Consider the following 24,929-nt stretch of genomic DNA (forward strand, 5'->3'; position numbering starts at 1 on the left):
CAGGGAATGGAGAAGAAATGAATGGAAATAGCAACCTTCAATGCCCAAACGCCAGGGAAGTATTAGGAAAACTTTGGAACATATGAAAGATGAAATACTCCACAACCACGAAAAATTATCTTTATGAAAAATACATAGCAATGTGGGAGATAGCTGACGATATTACAATTAAAAAATAAAACCTTAGCATTTGTTTTCCTAAATACAATTGGACCATGTGTGCGGCAGAAAAGTAAGTAATACATTCATACATTTTTCCTTTGTCTATGACTTTTACCATAGGTGAAATGGCATCATACACAAAAGCTTGGCCTGGTTTCCTATGGTCACATACACCACCTACAAATATTACATGTTTACTTTTCTGCTTACATAAAAAAGAATCAAGAACAAGCACATCGGCTTTGAAATATAAACTCAAATTTGGCATGACTTTATGATAAAAAGAAAAGGATAAAGTGGGGGTGGAGATTGAGATGAGTAGGAGTCAAGATTGTTAAGGTCTCTAAATTCCAGGTTGGGTTTGGGATTTGAGCATGTGGTAAGTGGGAAGGCACTTACAAGTTTATGAGCAAAGAGTTATTTTAAGAAACTTGATTTGGCAGGAGGAAAAGAAAGAATGAGTGGGATGAGCCTGGGGTGAGGAGTTGGCTGGGGACACAGAGGTCCAGACCTCTCCCTTCTACTCCCGGTCCCTTAACCTTCCCTGGTTAGATTCCCCCTTTCCTCACACCCCACTCCACCACCCACCACCATTAGAATACAGTGATTATATTAGCATTATAAATCTTTAAGTAGTTTTTCAGTCAAATGGGGAAAAAAATAATACATTGATCTTAATGAAAACTGTTGGCTTCCTTCCTAAGTCATGTAAAACAGGGTCAGCTAACTGTTTCCAGAAAGGCCCATATAGTCAGTATTTTTAGGCTTTGCAGGCCATATGGTCTCTGACACAACTATGCAACTCTGCCATCACAGAGAAAAAGCAGTCATAGACAATACATACAAGACTGGGTGTGGCTGTGTGTCCATAAAACATTATTTACGTTTGGGGCTGGAATTGACTCACAGGTCATAGTTAATCAATCTCTGACCTAAAAGAACATTGTGTTATTTTCCTCAGAAAATAATTCCGTGATTCTTCGATGCCTCTAAAGCAGTGGTTCTCAACCTTCCTAACCCTTTAATACAGTTTCTCATGTTGTGGTGACCCCCAATTTCATTGTTACAAATTGAACATAATTAAAGCATAGTGATTAATCACAAAAACAATACGTAATTATATATGTGTTTTCCGATGGTCTTAGGCGACCCCTGTGAAAGGGTCGTTCGACCCCCAAAGGGGTCAAGACCCACAGGTTGAGAACCGCTGCTCTAAAGCCTCCTTAATCCAATCCTCTCTCTCAGACACTTCCCCTATACCGCTGTCCTCACCTCCACTTATGAGAGGAAGACCAGTGATAATATGATGGGCTCATTGTCTCTGGAACAGTGATGGGCCAAGCAGCGTGTTAAAGTGGAGGGGCTTTGAATTTCGACCTAGATTTGAGCCCTGACACTGCCAACTGTGTGATCTTAGACATAGCACACAACCTCTCTGAGCCTCCATTTGCTCGGGGGCAAAATGGAGGCAGTAGGTGCAGCTTTACAGAGCTTTTGGAAGGATTAGATGTTTGTAAAGCACTCAGCCTAATAATTGGCACGGAACAGGCGCTCAATAAATAGTTACTAACCCACATTGGCCCTATAAATGGCATGCAAACAGGGGAGGCACAGACTGAATGAAGAGAATTCCCCTGTGGATCCAGCCTTCAGGCCAGTACTGGCACTAGAGTGAGACGCAGAGGGGATCTCTTTAATATACCCAAGGCTAGAGAAGGAGGCAACACTGAATTTGAAGGCTACTGCAAGACAGATTTGTATCAAAGGCTTCTGATTAATTATTTATGAGGCAGCCCCACTGTGCCAAATCCACTTGGCTGTTTGTGGCTTGGGAACATGGTCGCCGGCTTCCATTGCTTCCACTGAAGTAATAAGATCCTGCCCTTCATCCACATACTCCCAACAGCTGGTGAGTGGGAGAACCTTGTATAAACAGCCTCCTCTGAGTTCATTCTTCCCGGCTCATGGGACCAGTCACCTTTTCTTCAGCTGGAAAATAAACACATCGAGGAAATGAATGCTTCTCTCCTAAGGGAACACGACACAATGAGAAGCAATCGATAACAAAAAATAGCATGGGATCATCTTTAGAGAAGAGACTGTGAAATGTAAGAAGGCTACACACACACACACACACACACACACACACACACACACACACGAGAGAGAGAGAGAGAGAGAGAGAGAGAGAGAGAGAGAGAGAATCTGAGAGCATAGGTTCAAATCCTGATTTTACCCCTTTATCAGCTATTTATTTGTGGGCAAGATAGTTACCTTCTGTGCCTGCATTTCCCCATGTTTAAAATGAAGGTAATCGTGGTATATTCCTCTATGGTTTTTGTGAGGATTAAGTGCATGAATTAATATAAAGTGCTTAGAACACTGCCTGACACATAGTTATGAATGCTAGATTAGTGTTTGCCATTATTTGGTATATGATTATTCTTTGACAAAGATGTTTTTTAGAATAGCTGAACACTGAGTCAAACACATAATGAATAAAGTTCAAAACTAATATGAACTACCTGGTTCTATGGTATACTTTCAAAGACCCAAACCTGCAATTCAAATGAAACTTTGGATTTTTCACTCCTATGACTCAGTTAGGAGTGTGGCCAGAATAATGGGTATTTCCATAGATCAGTTCAATTCAAGAAACAGTGACTGAGTAAATGCACTGATGTTTATAAAAAGATTTTTAGTCCTTAAAAATTTTTAAGGACTACACAATGATGTCGTTAGTACTAAAGGACCATGCTCTACCAATTATCCTCAAATAGTTCAAAAATATTAGATCTACATACATTCATATATAGTCATATATGTGTCATATACAGTATATACACACAGTCATATATATACAGAAAGAGAGAGAGAAAGAAATGTTTACCATTAGGTGTAACAAGTGGCTGTTCTGTGTAGTATTCTTATTCTTGCAGCTTTTTTGTAAGTTTGAAATCATTTCCAAATAAGTTTTTAAAAACTCATTAGGATGGGTTAAAAGTAAAGAAGCAGCCTTTTTTCCCCCAAGTTTGACTATCAAACAAGCACAGGGCCGCTGCAGGACAAGCACAAGTGACAAGAAACAGTCCTGACAAGACCCCAGAGAGCTGGGCCTTGGAACCAGGGCACCTAAAGTGGTTCTATGATTCAAATACCGAGTGGAGTTGGGCCAAGATCGCCTGACACGCCCATCTCCACAATAGGCCTTGCTTGCCCCCAGATGCCTAAACCAGGCACGAAGAATAACATGGCTTGAAACCTTTGCGGTAAGTTTCAGTTTAGGGTTTTAGAATTGAGACTTTTGTTTCACATGTCGGTTATTGACTTTTTGCTGATCCCCTGCCTCAGTTTCTCCCCAACGTCAATCCATTTTGCAAACTGCTTATAGAATTAATCTCTAAATTGTTGCTCTCACTACATCAGTTTCTCACTCAAGAAGTTAAATGAAGGCTTCTCATTTTCCACAACAGCTTATCTAAACTTGCCTGCCCGGCCAGCCGGCATGGCTCAGTGGTTGAACGTCGACCTATGAACCAGGAGATCATAGTTTGATTCCTGGTCAAGGCACATGCCCAGGTTGTGGGATCGAACCCCAGTGTGGGGCGTGCAAGAGGCAGCCAATCAATGATTCTCTCATCATTGATGTTTCTCTTTCTCCCTCTCCTTTCCCCTTTGAAATCAATAAAAGTATATTTTAAAAAATATTTTTAAAAAAACCTTTCCTGTCTAATCCATTTCATGTTTTGTGATTTTACATATTTTGACACACTGTTTCAACTTTCATGATTTTTTCTTCCTGTCACTGAAAAGAACAGAACCTGGGATTAGGCTGACATCTGATAGCAGTTGATGCTTAGTATGGTCATTTGGCCTGTACACTAGACTTATGCCAAAATTGTGATTTGTCTGAGATTGAAATAAACGTTCTTTCCTCCAATTTTTAAAAATATAAATGAACCTTTAAATTTTAGAATAGTTTTAGGTTTACAGAAAAGTTGCAAAAATAATACAGAGAGGTCCCATGTACCCCACACCTAGTTTCCCTATTGTTAACCTCTTTCATCACTATGGCGCATTGTCACAACCAATGAACCCACAATGACATAGTTATTCACTAAACTCCATACTTTATTCAGATTTCATTAATTTTCCCTGATGCCGTCTTCTGTTCCAGGCCCCCATCCAGAAGAACACAGTACATTTAGATTTCCTCCTATTATAAAAATTTAAAATATTATTTTAAAAGCCAAATGTAAGTAAAGTATATAGTCTCCATTTTCTTCCCCCCAAATAGAAAGAAGAAGCAACCTGCATAACAAAAACCCTTCCTGTTCTCTTACCCCTTTACCCCCAAAAAGATATCCAGGCCCCAAATAATCCTTTCTTTTCTTTTGTTAATAGCTCTCTCCTCCCACTCTTCTTCCTGTAAAAACCTTCCATTTTATACAACTCCTTGGAGCGCCCTTCCAGTTGCTACATGAGATGCTGCCCAATTCATGGCCAGTTAGGTATCCAATGTCCTCAATTAAATTTTGTTTTGTTTTTAAAACACTCTCCTCAGAATAGATGGTGGTGTCTGGAGAAATTCATTTATTTTTATTTTTTGTTAATCCTCACCTGAGGATATTTTCCCATGGATTTTTAGAAAAAGTGTTAAGGGAGAAGGGAAGGGGGTAGAGAGAGAGAAACATCTGTGTGAGGCAAACAAATAGATTGGTTGCCTCCCTGCACTGGCCAACTAGGGCTAGGGATCGATCCTGCAACTGAGGTACATTGGAAGCTTGATCCCAAGGTACCTTCATTCTTTGACCGCAATTAAACCCTGGACCCTTCAGTCCTCAGGCTGACGCTCTATCCACTGAGCCAAATTGGCTAGGGCAGAACTTTATTCTTTAAATATACTTAAAGTGCCCAAATCTGAAGCTAATGAATTAATTTTTGGCTCATGAATGCATTTTCATTAGCTAAAGAATGGCTAATGAATTTTTTATACATGTACATATCCATGTAATACCATCCAGATTGATAGGGTTATGGTTCTTGTTTCAGCTGTCATCAAGGTTTAACATTACCAGGCACAACACAAATGATACCGTGCTATCCCTGGGACCAGTAGAGGGGAAGAGAGAGAGCCATCTTGGGTTGTTCTGGTCAACCATATATATTGTAACAAAGCTTTGGTTCCTAAAGCTACCAGGCCCAGAAAATCACTGTCTTCACCCACTTCTTTACACATTGCTTATCAATTATTGGAAATAATTTTGGATAAGTTTTATGCACTCCTACAGACCCCCTCTTCCCCCAACAAAGTGAAACAGAAAGACAAACATTCTGTTATGCACATATGATAAAGTTTTATTACCTTTAACAGGATATGGTCTGAATAGGAAGTTGGCCTACTAGCTAATTATTGACAAAGAGAAGGGTTACAAATCTACTCTTCGAAAACTAAACTCCCCATTCAACTGTTTTCACCTATAAAAATGGTAATTTTCATATAATCAGCTTGTTGTTTTTGGTAACTTTGCAAACAGTTTATGCCAGAAAAAAAAAGTCCTCAAATCAAAGCTGCTGTATTGTGCACAGTATAGAGCAGGGACTCAATAAATATTTACCAGATTAATTTAAGGATGCTAAAATGGATGTATGGGGTTCTGTCCTCCTAAAATTTCCTAGGCTTCAAATTCTTTTTCTAAAAAAAGATATTTTTATTGATTTCAGAGAGGAAGGGAGAGGGAGAGAGAGATAGAAACATCAACAATGAGAGAGAATCATTGATCAACTGCCTCCTGTATGCCCCACACTGGGGATCAAGCTCGCAATCCAGGCGTGTGCCCTGACGGGGAATTGAACCATGACCTCCTGGTTCATAGGTCGACTCTCAACCACTGAGCCATGCCGACCAGGTTAGGCTTCAAATTCTTGAAGCCACACTTGGACTGGAATTTGGGCCTTATTTGTCAATTTGTCTCTAAGGAGACTCTTGCAATTGATCAGATTCCCACCCTCTTTTCAGATGCATTTCTTTCGATGATCCTCCTGTCTCAGAGGAGGATGTCAATCTCCTACCCACACCAGGTGACAGGTAAGATGCATGGGTCAGTGTTAAATATTCAATATGGGTCTCATTATGCATTATTTAACAAAATTATTTCCAGCTATTAATAAATATGAAAAATGAAAGAAATAAACCATTAAAGTAGAACATAAATTATACCTCAATTTTAAAAAGAAAAATATTGGGAGGGGGGTGGGGAACAGAAGAAAATATAGGTATTCTATTGATTTAGGAGGTTAAGGAAAGACTTTTGAACAAAAAGGGGGCAAAAAGAACACAAAATAGATTATCAATTTGTTTATCATAAAATTTAATTCATCTCTAGATAAAATATCACTAAAAAATTTACAGACAAATTTCACAGAGGTATTTGACATAATGTGACTAAAAAGGTTTTAATATCCCTAATATATAAAAATCTTTTATCCAACAGTAAGAAAAGCAGCAATATTTCAATAGCAAAATTGGCAAAGGACCTGAATAGAGAATTTAGAGAAGAGAAAATATATAGTGCTGATAAATTATTGCAAAATATTTAATTCACTAATAAAAAAATAAAAGTGAAAACAAGGGATTGTTATCTTTAGCTTTTAGGGCTATCAAAAGTGAATGAGAATGATGTCATGAGTATCTGCCCGGTGTGGGAAAATGGGGATATTCATAGACTTTAGTGCAAATGGAAATTGGTAGAACATTTCTAAAGATCAAATTGGCAATATGTATCAACCTTCATATATTTACTTTTTGCTCTGGTAATACCATTTCCAAAGTCTATTTTAAGGAAATAAGCCACAGTGTGACAAATATCTCTCTACAATAACAAAAATATTATAAATAATCTAAAATTTTAATTAATATAAGAGAATATAAATCCACTATTAAAAATCATGTTTTTGAAGAATATTTAATGATATGAAACATGCCTACTATATATTATATATAATCTTACCTAATAATAGACAAACATGGTAATTGACCATACCTCCCATTGGCTAATCAGTGAGATAAGCAAATTAACCGCCAACCAAGATGGCGGCCGGCAGCCATGGAGCTGCAGCGAGCAGGAGGCTTGCTTGCTCCAGTGATGGAGGAAGCCAAAGTTCCCCGCCTGCCGCGGCCTGCTCTAAGCTACACTCAAAGCAACAAAGTTTCAATTATAGAAGGTAAATAAACCCCAGATACCTGCTTTCAGCAGGCCATGGCCACGGAGCTGGAGCCTTGGGTTGCCCCTGGTGATAGAGGAAGCCAAGCCCTAGCCAGCTCTGAGCTCCACTCCCGGTTACAAAGTTTCAATTATAGAAGGTAAATAAATCCCAGAAAAAAAGAAAAGAAAAAAAGGAAAGGCTGGGAGCTTCCATCGCCGGGGAGGTTTGGCCAACCTGAAAACAGCCATCAGCCCCTCACCCAGGCTGGCCAAACCTCCATGGGGTGAGGGTCCCCACTGCGGGGGGGTGGGGGGGCTTGACCAGCCTGAAAACAGCTATCAGCCCCTCACGCAGGCTGGCCAGGCACCCCAGTGGCACCCCAGTGGGGACCCCCACCCTGAAGGGCAAACCAGCCGGCCCCCACCCACGCACCAGGCCTCTATCCTATATAATAAAAGGGTAATATGCAAACTGACCCTAACAGCAGAAAGACTGGGAATGACTGGTCACTATGACACACACTGACCACCAGGGGGCAGATGCTCAATGCAGGAGCTGCCCCCTGGTGGTCAGTACGCTCCCACAGGGGGAGCTCTGCTCAGCCACAAGCCAGGCTGATGGCTGCCAGTACAGCAGTGGTGGTGGGAGCCTCTCCCGCCTCCTCAGCAATGCTAAGGATGTCCGACTGCAGCTTAGGCCTGCTCCCTGCTAGCAAGTGGACATCCCCCGAGGGCTCCCGGGCTGCCAGATGGATGTCTGATTGCCAGCTTAGGCCCAATCCCCCGGGGAGCGGGCCTAAGCCAGCAGGTGGTCATTCCCCGAGGGGTCCCAGACTGCGAGAGGGCACAGGCCAGGCTAAGGGACCCCTCCCTCTCCGAGTGCACACATTTTTGTGCACCGGGCCTCTAGTGTTATATAATGTTAATTGACAAGGACAAGATATGAAAGTTTCTGAGTGTATATGTCTTATTATCAACTCTGTGAAAATAGGTATATATCTGGATACATATTATATAAATATAGATATATAAATATATAAATCTAGCAGGAAAAATGCAAAAATCATAAATTAGTTATTTCAGTTAGAGAAATGCAGCATAGTTTTTCTCTGGAAAAATGTTTTACAAATTTTAAAATGAAAATTTGATACTTTATTTTTGGGGTCTCATAAGTCATTTAAATTCTATAATGTATCCTTAATAATGGACAGAGATATAGACAAAGATTTATTTATATACAGTGATGATCATTAATAATCCCCTAATCTTGAAGAAAATTGCTATATTCAAAAATAGGATAAAGACTGAATAAAATATAGTACATTCAAATGAAAGACTATTATAAATCTATTTCAATATGGGTCTCACTATCATTATACAACAACATATAGGTTATATTTACTATAACCTTTTCTGTTTCCAAGGAATTTTTAATAACATGGGGGAAATTCTCATACGTTATTTAAGAGAAAAAAGAAGATAGGAATTATTTAACATCTATCTTATTTACTATAACCTTTTCTTTTTAATATGACCTGAATTAGATAGACAGTAGATAGATAGATGAATACTGTACTCTCTCTCTCTCTCTCTCTCTCTCTCTCTCTCACTTATTTCTGTATAGTCATTTTATTTATTTGTTTATTTTTTATTTATCCATTTAACAGTTTCTTTACAAAGACTAGGCTTGAATTCAGGCTCTGGCAAAAAATAATTGAGTTTGGGTGAATTACCAATCTTCCCTTAGCTTCTGTTTTCTCATCTGTAAAATGGGAAGAATAACATCTACTCTGCAGAGTAAATAAGGTAATGTATATAAAGACCCAGCACAAAGACCTATAATAAAAGTTTTTCAAGAAATAACAATTAATACTATTTGATTACAATTTTTGAAAATGCAAAACATTCAGGAAGCAAAAATGAATGGGTGGAGACCTTCACATTCTCCAGTCAGAGGAATTACTTATACTTTAAAAAAAAAAACAACACACCCATAAAATATTTTATATTCCCTGGACTTAAAAGGAATGCAAATGTTATTGTAAATCAAAGATCAAAATATAACTAAGATTAAAATATAGTTAAGCAAAAATAACGTTAGGAACAATGCAATGCACCCCAGAAAAATTTGTCCAATACTGCTTAATAGCTATGATATTGCCACCTTGTGGAATTAGTGATGTATTACATATCCCAGGGATTTTGAGATTTTATTTTAAAGTAATTTATATAGACATGCTGAATTATACAAATATTCTCCTTTTAATTTCTAAGTTAATGTTATGTAATTAGCATTTTCCACACAGTGACATTCTTCACAATGAATTTTTAAAAATTTTTTAAAATATATTTTATTGATTTTTTACAGAAAGGAAGGGAGAGGGACAGAGAGTTAGAAACATCGATGAGAGAGAAACACCGATCAGCCGCCTCCTGCACACCCCCACCGGGGATGCGCCTGCAACCAAGGCACATGCCCCAACCAGAATCGAACCTGAGACCCCTGAGTCCGCAGGCCGACACTCTATCCACTGAGCCAAACCAGTTAGGGCTTCACAATGATTTTTAATGGGTGCCTAACATTTTATTGAAGGAAGTGCCACACCCTGGCTCAACTGCCGATCCTACAGGACATCTAGATGGCTGCCCAGTAATGTATCATTCACTGTGATGGTTCTGTACAGGTAGATATGGGTGCATTTATTGAGTTATAAACATTAAAATATGTGCTTATTACGAAGATAATACAAAGAAAAGCAAAATTGATAAAATAAACCACATTAACAATTTCCCAACCCAGCTTTTTTTAAACACACACATATACTATGTGTAATAGATTTGTAAACATATATGTAGTATGCATTCACAATTTTTAAAACAAAAATGGGATTATATTACTATGTAACCTTTCTTTTTATTTAAAATTGTCATGTGCAAGTTTTCTGTGCCAGTAACACCCATAGAAAACATTGTTTTTATTGACTAAGTGGCATCCCCTTATATAGTTATATTAATTGCACACATACTGTGAAGTATTAAGTTCTAGTATATACATTATTAAACACAGTGCTTACAATTTGATGGGGAATTAAGCAAATAAACAGGATAAGTAAAGAGAGAAGCCTGTTTTGTAATGAAATGAAATGAAATGCCATGAAGGAAAAATGTTTTGTAATGAAATGCCATGAAGGAAAAGAACAGGATACTAGCCAGAAGGTAATAGGGTGTACAAGGTGGTTGCAGAAGGTCTGTCTGAGAGAAAAGAGAAAGTTTGGACTTGAAGGATGAAGAATCTGGCATGTGAACACGGGAGAACATTCTAGGAAGAAGGAGCAGCATGTGTGAAGGCCCTGAGGTGGAAACATTCCTAGAAACTGAAAGATGGTCAGAGAGGCTCACACTTAGTGAGGCTGGGGCAGATGAAGCTGGAGGGCTTCTATGCCATGGCAAGTAGTGTGCACGGCATTTTCAGTCTGTGGCCGTCGCATGATCTCATTTATATTTTAGAGAGCTCACTCTGCCTGTTCTGTGCAGGAGAAGGGATTGGAAGGCAGGGGTGTAAGATGGGAGACTAGATAGGGAAGTACAGCAACAATTCAGATGAGAGATGATGGGGGGTTGGAGTAGTGTAGCGGTAATTATAGTTGGATATGAGATAGGATGGAGTGAGGGAATTGGCTAGTTCAGAGAATTGGCAGTAAACATTGCATCCAGGATGGCTGCTAACATTTGTGGGTCTGAAGCAAGAAGACGAATGGAAGGTCCTGCTTTCATCCTCTTCCATCTTCTGCTCCAACCCACACGGTGAGCTGGAGTTCTCTCTCACGCTCACCTGTGGACACTTCAGCCCACGGGTTCAAGCCCCAGGCCACAACCCGTGCCACAGCCAGGATCCACCCTAAGGAGAAAGGGCCTGGAGAAAAGCCCTGTGCAGACCTTATTGGAGAAGGGAGTTCCAGGGTCCTGGGATTCTGCAGTGTGGTCTTGGAGAAAGGAGGTGGACCTTGGGTAGGCACAGGCTCTTAGCCCCAGGGACTCCTTGCCCTTTGTAAAGGGTCCAGAGGGAGAAGGGCAAGAGTGAGGACCCTGATGCTGAGGTTATTAAGGTGGTACTGACTACATTTAGTTAAATTAATTTAGAAAGATCTCTTACATCGTCCATAAAGTATACTGCTATATACATGTCTTATGTGTACAACCCTACATCATTGTTTTCTAATTCTTCCTTTCTCTATGGCTTTCAGTTAAATTAACTTCACCCACTTACCTGGCTACTTAAACGATGCATTTCTTCTGTATCAGTGGTGAGTAAAACTCTTGAAAATATTCCATTCTTCTTTATACATTGGCTTTTAGACTCGATGCCATCTATTGTCTGTTTAAGTTAATACATCTATAAGATGACTCCCTTTATATTTTGGAAAATGATAGGACTTGGGATGATAGGTGGAAAGGGAGGGAGGGAACTATGTAAAGGACACTACATCTCTAGCTTGAGCAACCGGTTCAACATTGGTGCGATTTATGACATGGGGAAGGCCAGGGGAAGCATGGGTGTTGATGTACCATAATTTATTGACCTTACTCCCTATTGTTGGACATTCATGTTGACTGCAATATTTTACAATTAGAACAATACTCTGATTTACAGCAGAATTTTTTCACACATCCTTAATTTCTAAATACAGAATTGCTGGTTTAACGGATGTGCACATTCTTTAGATTTTTTAATCACGTTGCCAAATAACTTTCCAAAGAGCTAGCTGTTTCCTCACAATTGGGGTAGATTTTGCAACCGAATTTCTAGGTCTCCCTCCCTCTTTTTCTTTTCTTTCCTCCCTCCTACTTTTCCTTTGTCCATTCAGTAACAAAACTTTCATCAAGGATCTGCTATGTCCTATGTCCTACACTGGGCAGGAGATAACGCTAGCTCTGTTTCTTGCTGAGGGCTGGGAAATGACTGGAGAGAAGGAGGACCTCTGGAAGACTTGGGAATTCGAATTGGAGGACTTGGATACACTACCCACACACTTTCACTTTGTATCAGGCCAAATACATTAATATCCCTTTTTCATTTAGGTTGGTGATGCCACTCTGAGAATTGGGAAGAAAAAAAATTGACCTTTGTGCAGACCACAGATAGGACTTTGAGGCCAGGCTTTGCCCCCAAGGAACTATAACTTTGAGGGTGTGATTTTACAGTGAGATTTTATGCCAATTTTACCCTCTTAGACCATGGCTGCATTACCTCTCCAGGTCACGAGGCAGGACTGCCCAGGCCTGGGGTCTGTCTCAGGGCAGCTGATAGAGAAGGTGGAGCAGGGGACCCCAGGGCAGGGGCGGGAGTTCCCAGCATGAGGCCCCTTTGTGTACACTAGGGCCAGCCCCCACCCTGTTGATCTGAGGGTAGATGTCACACTACGTAGCTTGAGCACCTACGTTTCTAGATTTGACTCTGATTTTGAGTGAAGCCAGGCACTGGTGGGCTTCCTTATTGTTGTAACTCAGATAGGAGAGTCCAACCCAACAGCTGTCACTTAATGAAGATGTCAGCGTGCACAACACCATTGACTGCTAGTTCCTGAAGACTTACTAGTAGGCCCTACACGAGGCTGGAAAACTGTGGGGAGCCGATATAGGGTTAAGCCTCAGACTGATCTGTTGGCAAAGTCACAAACAGGTCTTCTGAGTCTTACACAACCCAATACAAGAGGTGGCCGCTGATTTACACGCGCTATCATTTAAAAAATAGAAAAGGGGGAATTTGCTGGAAGCGGTCCATCCTTGCTGCTTGACACAGTGGCTGCAGGGAAGAAACATCTGCACAGCATTATGTTTCAAGGGACCTGGCGTATATGGCATACTGTTCTTAATATGTTTGCTCCCCTTCTTAGCGCTATGTGTTTTAACCAAGGTCACCTCTCCAGGAAAGGTTGTTTCCCCAGGTGGGGATTTTCCCCCGGAGTTAGGGATTAACAGGACTAAGGAAGGGAATCAGTAAAACCCCTTAACTAAGTGCCAGGCGGGTAGTTAATCACTTTAACTACAAACAATCATGCTTAAGCTACATAATCTTTACTTAGGATAATCTCCTTCAATTACTTCCTTGTAGCTTAACAGAACAATAGAGTAGTGACCTTGGACTGGAGATAACAAACGCCCTAACCTTTGGAATAGAATGGATAGGATTAAAATCAACTGGTATAAATACAGAGTGCACTTTCTATTTCCATTTTAGAGGGGCCGCAGGAGCCAAGGTGTCACTGCAGGTTCGCTCTCCCGTGCGCTAGGCTTTTCGGGCTTTTGGTAGTAGCCATGTCCGGAGGTGGTGTGATTCGTGACCGGGCAGGGAACAACGATTGTCGCATCTACGTGGGTAACTTACCTCCAGACATTCGAACCAAGGACATTGAGGACGTGTTCTACAAATACGGCGCTATCCGCGACATCGATCTCAAGAATCACCGCAGGGGACCACCCTTCGCCTTCGTTGAGTTTGAGGACCCACAAGACGCGGAAGACGCGGTGTATGGTCGCCATGGCTACGATTACGATGGATACCGTCTGCGGGTCGAGTTTCCTCGAAGGGGCCGCGGCTGGGGTGGAGGTGGTGGAGCACCCCGAGGCCGCTATGGCCCCCCATCCAGGCGACCTGAGAACAGAGTGGTTGTCTCTGGACTGCCTCCAAGTGGAAGCTGGCAGGATTTGAAGGATCACATGCGTGAAGCAGGTGATGTCTGTTATGCTGATGTTTCCCGAGATGGCACTGGTGTCGTGGAGTTTGTACGGAAAGAAGATATGACCTATGCAGTTCGAAAACTGGATAACACTAAGTTTAGATCTCATGAGGGAGAAACTGCCTACATCCGCGTGAAAGCTGATGGGCCCAGAAGTCCAGGTTATGGAAGATCTCGATCTCGAAGCCGTAGTCGTAGCAGAAGCCGTAGCAGAAGCAACAGCAGGAGTCGCAGTTACTCTCCAAGGAGAAGCAGAGGATCACCACGCTATTCTCCCCGTCATAGCAGATCTCGATCTCGTACATAAGATAATTGGTGACGGCCCTAGCCGGCTTGGCTCAGTGGATAGAGCGTCGGCCTGCGGACTGAAAGGTCCCAGGTTCGATTCCGGTCAAGGACATGTACCTTGGTTGCCGGCACATCCCCAGTAGGGAGTGTGCAGGAAGCAGCTGATCCATGTTTCTCTCTCATCCATGTTTCTAACTCTCTATCCCTCTCCCTTCCTCTCTGTAAGAAATCAATAAAATATATTTTTTTAAAATGGTATAAATACGGATGTAACAGGAGAATAAAGGAAGACCCTCGCTATGCTGATCAACTGAACGCTGCCTCTGTGTCATTCCTTCTTTGCTGACTCTGTCCACACCTTTGGGAACCCCTGGACCTGCTGGGGCTGGACCCCAACAGAAAACAGTGACAGTGCGCCTGTGTGCCGAGGAAATAAAGATTCCTGGAGTATTGTGAACCTAATGCAAGACTTAGTTTCTGGTATTGTTGCTCTCGTCTCTGAACATGGGCTATTACGTGAAGCACTGGACTCCAGAGCTTTGTTAATGACTGTGGGTCAAACGCTTCCCTAAGTAACTTGCTAGATGCCCTCTGCCCTCTAATAGTTTCCTGAGTTCTCTGAGTCACTGTGTTCTCCTCTTTAAAAGGGAGCAACAATCCTATGTCTCATGATTCTTATAAAGAGTGAAAGAGAGAAATCACATAAAGCCCACAGTTCAGTGGCCTTCACGCTTACGTAAGCGTTGAGTAAACGGAGCAATGTATACCATCCTCACACCCCTGATTCACAAAATATTAATGCATTTTATTTCCCAGACCACCTCTCTGAAAGCCAGAGGAACCACTGCCAGGTATTGTTTTGGGATGAAAAATAAGTTCAAGTCAAATTATTTCTAAAAGGCTTAAACATCTGCTTTTTAAAAAGATATGATGTGGTCAAACCTTTGGAACTTGAGATATTTGTCAGTTTATTCAACATTGGCTGGCCCCTTTTTATTTGCCAAAATCAGGCATGTGTCTGTGTCTTTCTGAATGGGCTCTTGCAGTTCTTTGCTCAGCAGGATCAACACACCAGCTGATGGATCTAGGCCACCCTCGCCAAACAAGCACAACCCCGACTATAACCAGCACAGCCTTCCGGTACACTGCAGGCGTCCTTACTTTGGAAGAAAAGAAAGAGACGTATGAAAAGGGATATGTTTTTCCCAGGGAAAGGAAAGAGTGTTTCTAACACCCCCTCAGACCTCACCATGCACGTCTCCAACAAAAATTAAAAATGTGATCATTTTAATTTTTGATTCTCAATAGGAGGCCAACGTTTCGTAAGCAATAAAAGTCACAGATGACCAGGACTTTTATTTAATCAAGTGCTTTAACGTTCTCCCTCTTCCTAGGAATCTAACAAGAAATAAAACGGGGCATTTAGTCTCTCCCCTTTGTTTGCGCCAGAACATCAGGATGCGGCAGGCAACAGGGTGCATTCCACCCCAATCAGGGAATCCTGGATGGGAAGGGCTCTGGAGATGGCGGCGTTTGTCCTGAATAATGGCAGACGAAAGAGACCTGTGATGAAAAGACTGAAGGGCTGTGGGCCGGCACAGGCACCCGCCGGTCCAGGAGACAGAGCAGAGAGCTCTGTGGACTCGGAGTGGACTCTGCTCTCTAACCCTCAGAGCAGACAGCGTGGAAACACACTGCCTCCTCGGAGCACTTCTGAACTGGCTAGAAGGGAAGAGTGACTGAATTCATTTCCACTAATTAGCAGTTGGCTGTCCCTGCAAGTTAGGAGATCCAGAGCAAACAAGAAGCTTCCTGGAATAGAGGATGTTCAAACCTTCTAAATCCCAGAATGGGACATGGTCCCAAGGTGTTTCCTCCCGACTTGTGTATTTCCTGAAAAATACCCCCTTTGTACAATGACAATGAAGGTACCACTTCTTTCCTGCCCTTTGAGCGTATTAAACATTAAGAAATGATTTTGAACATCCTTTAAAAGTAAAAGTACAAGGAAAGCAGGGTAATGTTTCAGCTTCATTGTTATCTCCCCATATCAGCCTCCAGCTTTGTCTTGCAGCCACCCCGTTAGACAGGCACTTATGTTAGTGCTCCTCGGAAGTACCGAAGCTGTGCAAGCCAGCGTGCTTCCTGTCACATATCTCTGTGCCAACACTACAGTTTTTCAGCTTTTTTGTGTGTGGTTTTTCAATCTTTTGTTAGCTGGCTCTGTTTTTATTGTCACGCTCACTGCCAAACGTTGTTCAGTCGCAGTTTGCCAACATCCCAGCATTTCCAGGGTACTAAGAGGGGATGAGTGGGGACTATCCCATCATACATATTCTGTGTTCCCTTTAAGTCAAAGATTAACTCTGAACCAAACTTTTGAGAGTAATGCCCTTTAGACTTTTGACTGATGAGCAAGATACTATGGTCTTTTAGTTTAATATCTGCCAACTAGAGGCCCGATGCACAAAAATTTGAGCAAGAATAGGCCTTCCTTCCTCCTGCTGCCAGCACTGGTTTCCCTCCAGCAACCGGGACCCGGGCTTCCGACAGAAGGATGTCTGGTCTAATTAGCATATTACCCTTTAATTATTACTGATAAGAAATTCAGCATTCGGCACCAGTGGCTAAGAGACATTGCCTGATTTGGGGCCAGGCCAGTCAGACACAAGTTGCTTATCTGTGCTGATGGGGCAGCCCTGCCCACAGCTCAGGGGCATCTGGCTTTGGGATCCAGGGATGTGGGCCATGTCCAGTGATGAGCAAATATTAACAGAACTGGATTCCTCTCAGAACAGCAAGTGGGGAAGGAAGGTGGGTGGCTTGTTAATGACCATCAGACGCCATACTTGATAGAGCTCAAAATCTTTACAGAGCGATTGGGACAGAAAAATCTGTAAGCTAAGAAAAGATAGCTTACGGAATTAGCCTGCTTAAGAGGTAAACCCCACAGAACAGCCCAGAACAGCATGCACTAATGACCACTTAACGCTGCTGCAGTCTGAAGGCTGCGTGCTTCCTGGGATTTTGATGACTCACTCTCCTATCGATGGAAGGAGAATAGAAGAAGGGAAAGGACCTAACATTTATGAAGGACTTGTCTGTATCGGGCACTGGTGTCAGGCATTTTAACATATTTTTTTCACTTAGTCCTCAAGAGATGGTATTATTAGCTCCTTTTGCCAGGCAAAGAAAGAGGAAAAGTTAAGTGATTTCCAACATAATGGGAGAGGGTGGGAGACAAGATTCAAATACAAGCCCATCAAAAGGAACCAATTGCTCCAAATCCCATGCTTTTCCCCCTAGACCATGCCAAGCGTGTAAGGACATGCAGAGTGTGGCTGAAGACCAAGCAGAAGGGAATGGAGATGATACTGTTGTAATTAACTAGTTATTAATAACAGGAAGGGAGCGAAGGGAAGGCCAGACATTACATGCATATTCTCTGCAAAACACTGTGGGGAGGAACCCAGTAGGGAAAACAGATGCACACCCAGTAAAGTTGGGGTGACATAGGGAAGCTATTTGCCTGTCAATCACACCTGGGATGTTTGGCTCTCTCTTGGTTCTCTTGCATTTGTCCGTATGGCCCACGGTCATGTGGATCCAACATGCAATAGACTAATGGATTGCAGCTAGCATGATGCTGAACTGGACCCAGCTACAACATGGAAAGGAAACTCTGGACATGGCTCTGGTTTTAGCTCTACTGAAACCCCAGCTATATTTCTTCTATGACTGGACTAAGGGAAGTGGGACTTTGGAAACCCAGAGGTGTAATTCCACAAACATAAATCTTTCTACTATATCTCATCCTCCTGTGGGAACCTCCAGAAATGCTTATTCCAGCGGCACCCCCAGAACCCCACTCCCACTATCAACGGGGGAGACAAGGCATGCTCCCTTCAAATAATAGACAGATTCTCCCCTTTCAGAGGTCATCTAAAAGTTGGTAATATTGCAAACTGAGTGTGAAATAGGACCATGCATTCTAAGAAACATGTAAAATAACTGAAGGACAATATTCTTCAAGTATGTATTGATTCTACCTGCAGCAAGTGAAAAGAGAATACAGATATCAAAGCAGGTGCCCCCCAGATTCCTGGGGCATTAGGTATAGAAATCATCACTGTTAGAATTCACACTAAAATGCAACACCCTCAATACCATAGGCTCCATAAGAAAAAAACACCTTTGTAGGTTGAGGGGTTATTTGCTCATTGTTATTCTCCACCAGTAGGTGTCGTCAGAGATAAGCAAGTTTGCTAGGGCTGCCCTCTCAAGGATGGTCACCCCAAATCCTGCTCCAGCTGGATTTCGGCTGCCTCCAAAGGTCCCGTCCCTCTGTGGAAGCTTCAGCTAGAACAGCCAGCATGCACGCTGTAGTCCTCTAAGTTTACTATACAGGAGAATCACCTTTTTGGGGTCAGGGGAGTTCAAATGCAGATTCCTGAGATAGTCTGAGTCAGTAGGTCTGGATAAGCCCTGAGTAATTTTCATTATAAGCACCACCTTCTTATCCTCCCATCGTGATGCACTCTGAGAAACACTGATTTGCACCCACACGGACTGTACAATATCATCTGGGAGACAGTCAGGCTGCAAAGGGACTCATTTGTTCCTTCATTCACCAAACACCTATTGAGCCCTTACAGCTTGCCAGTCCATTGGGTATCTTTGCAAAGATGTGCAGCTCATCCTCCTATCTGTCTCAGGCGTGAGAGCACCATCAAGGGATCAACCTAGAGGTAAGCACTCAACCTATCCTTCCTTACATTCACTCCATCAGAGAACCTGGCTTCCACCGTGAGAGGCAAAGAGCCCCACTTCCCCATAAAGAACACTCACACGTTTACAGAAATTCTGCCAATAAACTGATCCCCAATGGTTAGCTTATAGGATGTAAACATTCCCCTCAGATAGCTGGAAAGCAATTGTGTTCCCGAGAATCAGTTTCAAAAACACAGACAAAAAATAATAAATCATGGCTTTAAAACATAGACAAAATAATAAATCCATTAGTATTTGAGTATTAAGTTTCCCTGCCATGTTAACTTTATAAATTCAAGATAAATAAAAATCCTAGTCGTAGAAAACAGGGGATAAATTACATTACTACAAACAAAACATAAACTGAAATTCCATCAGAAACTCAATATTGCCATGATATGGCTGAGGGCTTTCTTAGAAACTGCAATGAAAATAGCGTATTCCACTCCAGACTACCGCTGACCAGTGACACAAACTTAGTTCACCTCTTTTTTTTTAAATGTCTGACCATTAGAAAAGTTTTTGTTCTAGAATGAAGTTTAAAGGTCATTGACTCTAACCTTTGACTCCACACACAACGATGCTTTACAACATCCCAGCTGCGAAGTGCCCCACAGCCCTCTGCGTGCATTCCTCGGGGGTCAGGGGATTCCTCCTTCCCCCGGAGCTCGGTGCATCTAGGGACTGGTCCAATAATTTTATTTAAAAAAAAATATATATTTTTTATTGATTTCAGAGAGGAAGGAAGAGGGAGATAGAAACATCAATGATGAAAGAGAATCATTGATCGGCTGCCTCCTACATGCCCCCTACTGGGAATCGAGCCCACAACCCCGGACATGTGCCCTGACCAGAATCAAACCCAGGACCCATCAGTCCGCAGGCCCATACTCTATCTACTGAGCCAAACCGGCTAGGGGTTCTCAAACTATGGCCCGCGGGCCACATGCAAATACAAATATTGTATTTGTTACTGTTTTGTTTTTTTACTTCAAAATAAGATATGTGCAGTGTGCATAGGAATTTGTTCATAGTTTATTTTTAAACTATAGTCCGGCTCTCCAACGGTCTGAGGGACAGTGAACTGGCCCCCTGTTTAATAAGTTTGAGGACCCCTGGCTAGGGCTTGGTCCAGTTTTTAGGAAGTTCTTCTGCACCTCCTGTCTGCTAAGCAGGAAAAGGCTGTGGCTTCACAAGAAAGTCTTTCCCCTCTGGAACTTAGCCTCGTCCCTGGGTTAGGAATGCATCTCAGCTTCATTGACAAGAAACCTGTCACAGTGCCCTACACAGAGAGGGACAAATTCTTCTTATAGAAGAAGAAACCTAGAAGACAGCAAGCTCAAGTGAGAGAAGCTGTGCAGGGAGGGCTTCCAGGAACCAGGCTTCTTCCATCTTTCTGTTCTACTATCATATGCGTGTGGTTTTTGTTCCTGTTTATAAGATGACTGCTGCCCCTCCGGGCATCACATCTGTATTCCAGACAGGCCGGAGAAGGGGAAAACCAGGAGGATGGGCAGCACCTCTATCTAGAAGAAAAACCTTTTTGGAACTCCCCATGATATGTCAGCTAACATCTTGCTGACAGAACTACATCAGAGGGCCACCTCAGCCTTCAAGAAGTATCGGAAGCCCAGCTGAAGTGGCTCCGTGGTTGAGCGTTGACCTATGAACCAGGAGGTCACGGTTCGATTCCTGGTCAGGGCACATACCTGGGTTGCAGGCTCGTTCCCCAGTGTGGGGCGTGCTGGGCACAGCTGATCGTGATTCTCTCTTATCATTGATGTTTCTATCTCTTTCTCCCTCTCCCTTTCCTCTCTGAAATCAAGAAAGATATATTTAAAAAGAAGAAGAAGATTATGGGAATGTAGTCATTTTAGCTGGGTACTTGGCTGACACACATCATTGAATGCCTACCCTGGGACGGGCACCACTCTGCCATTTCCTTTATAAGACACCCAGCAGAAGACCCCAGGCCATCGGAAGCTCATCTGGCCACTGAAGGCTGGCTTGATAGATCCAGGGAAGCACTTTACCTTAAACTCCATGCTGTCGGATTTAGTCCATTGCTTCCAAGCTTTCACTGTTACCCAATGAACTATGGACGGCTAGCTTTTTTAGCTCCAAGTCACCTGAAAATATATCTTTGGTAGCAGTTAGGATTATGTTCAGCTGTAATGAAAAAAAAAAAAAGCAGTTGCTACATAAGACAGAGTTTTGGTTTCAAGAAGTCTGAAGGGTCTCAGCCCAGAGTTAACAAGGTGCCTAGGACCCAGGTACCTTCTATATTGTTGCTCCATCATGCATGTCTTCAAATCTCAAGGTCACCTTGTTGTCCAGGATGGCTACTGGTCCTCTACCCATCACATCTGAATTCCAGCCAGCAAGGAAGAAGAAAGGGACAATGGCTCTTCCCTTTAAAGACACATTCTGGTAGTTACATGTCATTTCCACTCACATCCCACTGCAAGGGGGCTGAGAAATGTAGTCTTTGTTCAGGATGAGTGGATGTCCATTTAAAAATCAGGGGGCTTGCCGAAACCGGTTTGGCTCAGTGGATAGAGCGTCGGCCTGCGGACCGAAAGGTCTCAGGTTCGATTCCGGTCAAGGGCATGTACCTGGGTTGCGGGCACATCCCCAGTGGGAGATGTGCAGGAGGCAGCTGATCGGTGTTTCTCTCTCATCGATGTTTCTAACTCTCTATCTCTCTCCCTTCCTCTCTGTAAAAAATCAATAAAATATATTAAAAAAAAAAAAAAAAAAAAAAAAAAAAAAAAAAAAATCAGGGGGCTGATCATCAGAGACTGAGAGAAAGGATATTGAGAGACAACTTTAGTCTTGGCCACAATTTTTATTTTTTAAAAATCCGTATCAATGGTAAAAATATTCAACTGTCCAAGACTAAGGCAAAAGACCAACAATAATGGGTTAATATTTACTGAGCACTTATTATGTGCCAGGCATTGCATTAGGTGATTTATATGTAATAATATAATTAATCATCACAAAAAATACACTCTGAGGTTGGGCACTATGACTCTATCACACGTGTGGGGAAAGAGGCCTGGAGAGGCTGGAGCCCAAGGCGTACAGCTCGGAGGGATGCAGATGTGCTGGGATGGGAGCTCATGCTCCTAATGAATCACTGTAATGCACTGCCTTTGGGCAATGTGTGAGAGACATAAACCTCCGTCTTATTTTGGCAACTGTTATTTTGGGATGTTTTTGTTACTCACATCTGGAGCCTGCCTCTTCGACTGCAGTCCTCCCTTGGGGTGAAATTAATTAGCAAGCCTGAGGCTTGGTCCTTTAATTAGTGACTATTCCACTCATATTTCTTCTCATGTCTGCTTAGCTCCTAAGAGCCTTGTCCTTTGTAATGTGGATAAACAGGGTCAGGTCCCAGCACCAGGCTATGCTGAGAAAAATGGGAGGTCTGGCCTGAATGGGGGGACCAAGTGTGGCAGCCCAGCAAACACCATGGCAGTGCAGTGCGGAGGTGTGGGAAAGATCAAGGGCTTCAGAGCAAGAAAGAATTCAGGGTGGGTTCTGGATCTGCCATTTGCCACTGGACCAATTCAACCTCTTGGTCTCTCACTTTCCTCAGATAAGACCTACTTTGTACATTTGTTGTGACGGGTGAAACACAGCTGCACATGCATGCACAAGACACATCTATACACCATGTCGCTCAGAGTCTGGCTCCTGGTGGGTGCTCCTTGCTTTATTACTCTAACGATGGCCAGTGAACTGCCAACCCACCGTGAGAGCTTCAGGCGTCCGTGAAGGAGAAAGAAATGTGAGAGATTAAAGGTACAAAACACAGGGAGGAAAATCAACTGTTATTCTTTTTTAAAAAATCTTTGCTGACTCCTGGGGATTTATCCAAAGGAACAAATCAACTGAAGCAAAAACAGAGATGCTAGATTTTCAGGGCTATCTCTTAACAGCTAAAACCTAAGAGCCACTACATGCCCACATCAGTGTGCTGGGCACAGCCGTTCAGTGGAACGATGGGTGGCCATTTGAGAGGAGAGGGATTGAGCTTTTCTTTGTAGCAGCACAAAGACATATTTAGGATTTAACATAAGTAAAAAAAAGAAAAAAAAGACATAAGTAGCTGACATATGGTTGTGTGTGTGTGTGTGTGTGTGTGTGTGTGTGTGTATGTATATACATATATATATAATTTCATTCCAACACAGAACTGAAGGAAAGTTCAGATAAAAACAGATTTGGCACAAGATGTGGGCAAGGGGTGTATTTTTAAAAAATATTTTTATACTGTCTTTTCAATTAAACAACAAAAATAGCATTCCAAAGTGGCAGTAGGTAGAAAGCCAGTTTTCTATATTTTCAGTAATAGCTACACTATGAGTCCATCCAGTGCCCAGATCTTAATTTCTAAATACCAATTTCCATGAAAAGGAACCAGGGTTCCTTGAAGACAGAGAAGCCTGAGATGACCCTGGTACATCTGGTTTGTGTCAGTGAACGAGAAAGCACTCAAAGAACCATGGAGATGGGTCAAAAGTACACAGGAGCCAGCACGAATGGGCTCCTATTGGCCAAATCTGAGACAACTTGGGCATAAAAAATAATGATGAAAGCAGAAAAAAATAATCCATAGTTCAAGGAATAAGTAAATAAGTGGGAGAGAAGGGAAAAGTCCTCCTTACAATAGAAGACCAATTACTAAACGTAGAAGGAAGGATGGTATTAGAAAATCACTGTTAGGCAAAAACCATGGTAGTAGTTGCTTCAGAGAAGAATCATGAAAAGGTGCTCATGGCGCATAGAAATAAAACTGATTTCCCTGTGTTGATCTTGTAATCCCACAACAACGGTTAATTCCTTTAAGTCTAATCCTTTGTGTGATTTTTTAATATATAAGGTAATGCCATCTGAGAAGAAAGATAATTTTACTTCTTCCTTTCTAATTTGGGTGCCTTTCATTTCTTTTTCTTACCCGATTGCCCTGGCTAGAACCTTTGGTACAGGGTTGACTAGGAATGACAAGAGTAGGCATTGCTTGTCTTGTTACTGCTCTTAGGGGGAAAGCTTGCCATTGAGTATGATGAAGGCTGTGGGTTTTTTATAAACATCCTCTATCAGGTTGAGAAAGTTCCCCCCACTGCTGTCATAGAAATTGTTTTCCCCTAAAATTCTTCAGTGAGTTCCCATTTTCTTCAGCATAAAAGCAAGTCCCTTAGTATGGCTACAGACCCTCAAGATCTGATCCCTGTTGGCTTCTCCAATTTCATGTCTCTAGGACAGATTCAGACACATGCTGTTCCCAAAGGCTTCTGCATTTTACCACATCTGTGTCCCTGCCCCTCCCACCTGCAGGTGGTCTTCAGGCTGCTCCTGAGTTAACTGATAGAGCAGCTGGCACATTATATTACAATCATCTACTTACCCCTTTGCCTCCTAAACAGACTGTGGGGTATTGGAAGGCAAAGACTGGGTCTCCCATATCTGTATCTTTAGCCAACACAGGACTTGGTAAATATCTTTGGAATAAATGAAAATGGCCTTTCTGTTTTATTTATGCTTAAAATGTAACTTTATAAGCACTAATAGCAGTAGATCTGAATAAGGATGAGGTAACCAATTCAGTTAAAGAATCATATCAGGAAGTTGGAAGAAAAAAAGGAAGAAAGAAAGACAGGAAGGAAGGAAGGAAGGAAGGAAGGAAGGAAGGAAGGAAGGAAGGAAGGAAGGAAGGAAGGAAGGAAGGAAGGAAGGAAGAAAGAAAGAAAGGAAGAAA

The 24,929-nt window shown here is 42.2% G+C and overlaps 1 protein-coding gene and 1 pseudogene across 4 annotated transcripts in view; one reads left to right on the plus strand and one right to left on the minus strand.

Moving 5' to 3' along the window:
• Nucleotides 1-1,930: 1,930 nt before the first annotated feature.
• The window catches only part of SLC44A1 (solute carrier family 44 member 1), a 107,706-nt gene continuing 84,707 nt past the window's right edge, over nt 1,931-24,929 (minus strand). For 3 of the 4 annotated variants that reach the window (XR_002829068.1, XR_002829069.1, XR_002829067.1), the window contains 4 exons: nt 21,952-21,963; nt 21,440-21,692; nt 21,196-21,331; nt 1,931-2,151 (listed from right to left, as the gene is read on the minus strand). Coding sequence is in view for 1 of the 4 variants with exons in the window: in XM_014455218.2 (XP_014310704.1) it covers nt 2,137-2,151 (15 nt within the window). In the remaining 3 variants the exon portion in view is untranslated. The remainder of the gene's footprint in view (nt 2,152-21,195; nt 21,332-21,439; nt 21,693-21,951; nt 21,964-24,929) is intronic. The other variant, XM_014455218.2, reaches the window with a different exon arrangement.
• On the plus strand, nt 13,547-14,440 carry LOC102428050 (annotated as a pseudogene).

This window comes from Myotis lucifugus, unplaced genomic scaffold (genome assembly GCF_000147115.1).
Source record: "Myotis lucifugus unplaced genomic scaffold, Myoluc2.0 scaffold_43, whole genome shotgun sequence".
Taxonomy (NCBI): Eukaryota; Metazoa; Chordata; class Mammalia; order Chiroptera; family Vespertilionidae; genus Myotis; species Myotis lucifugus.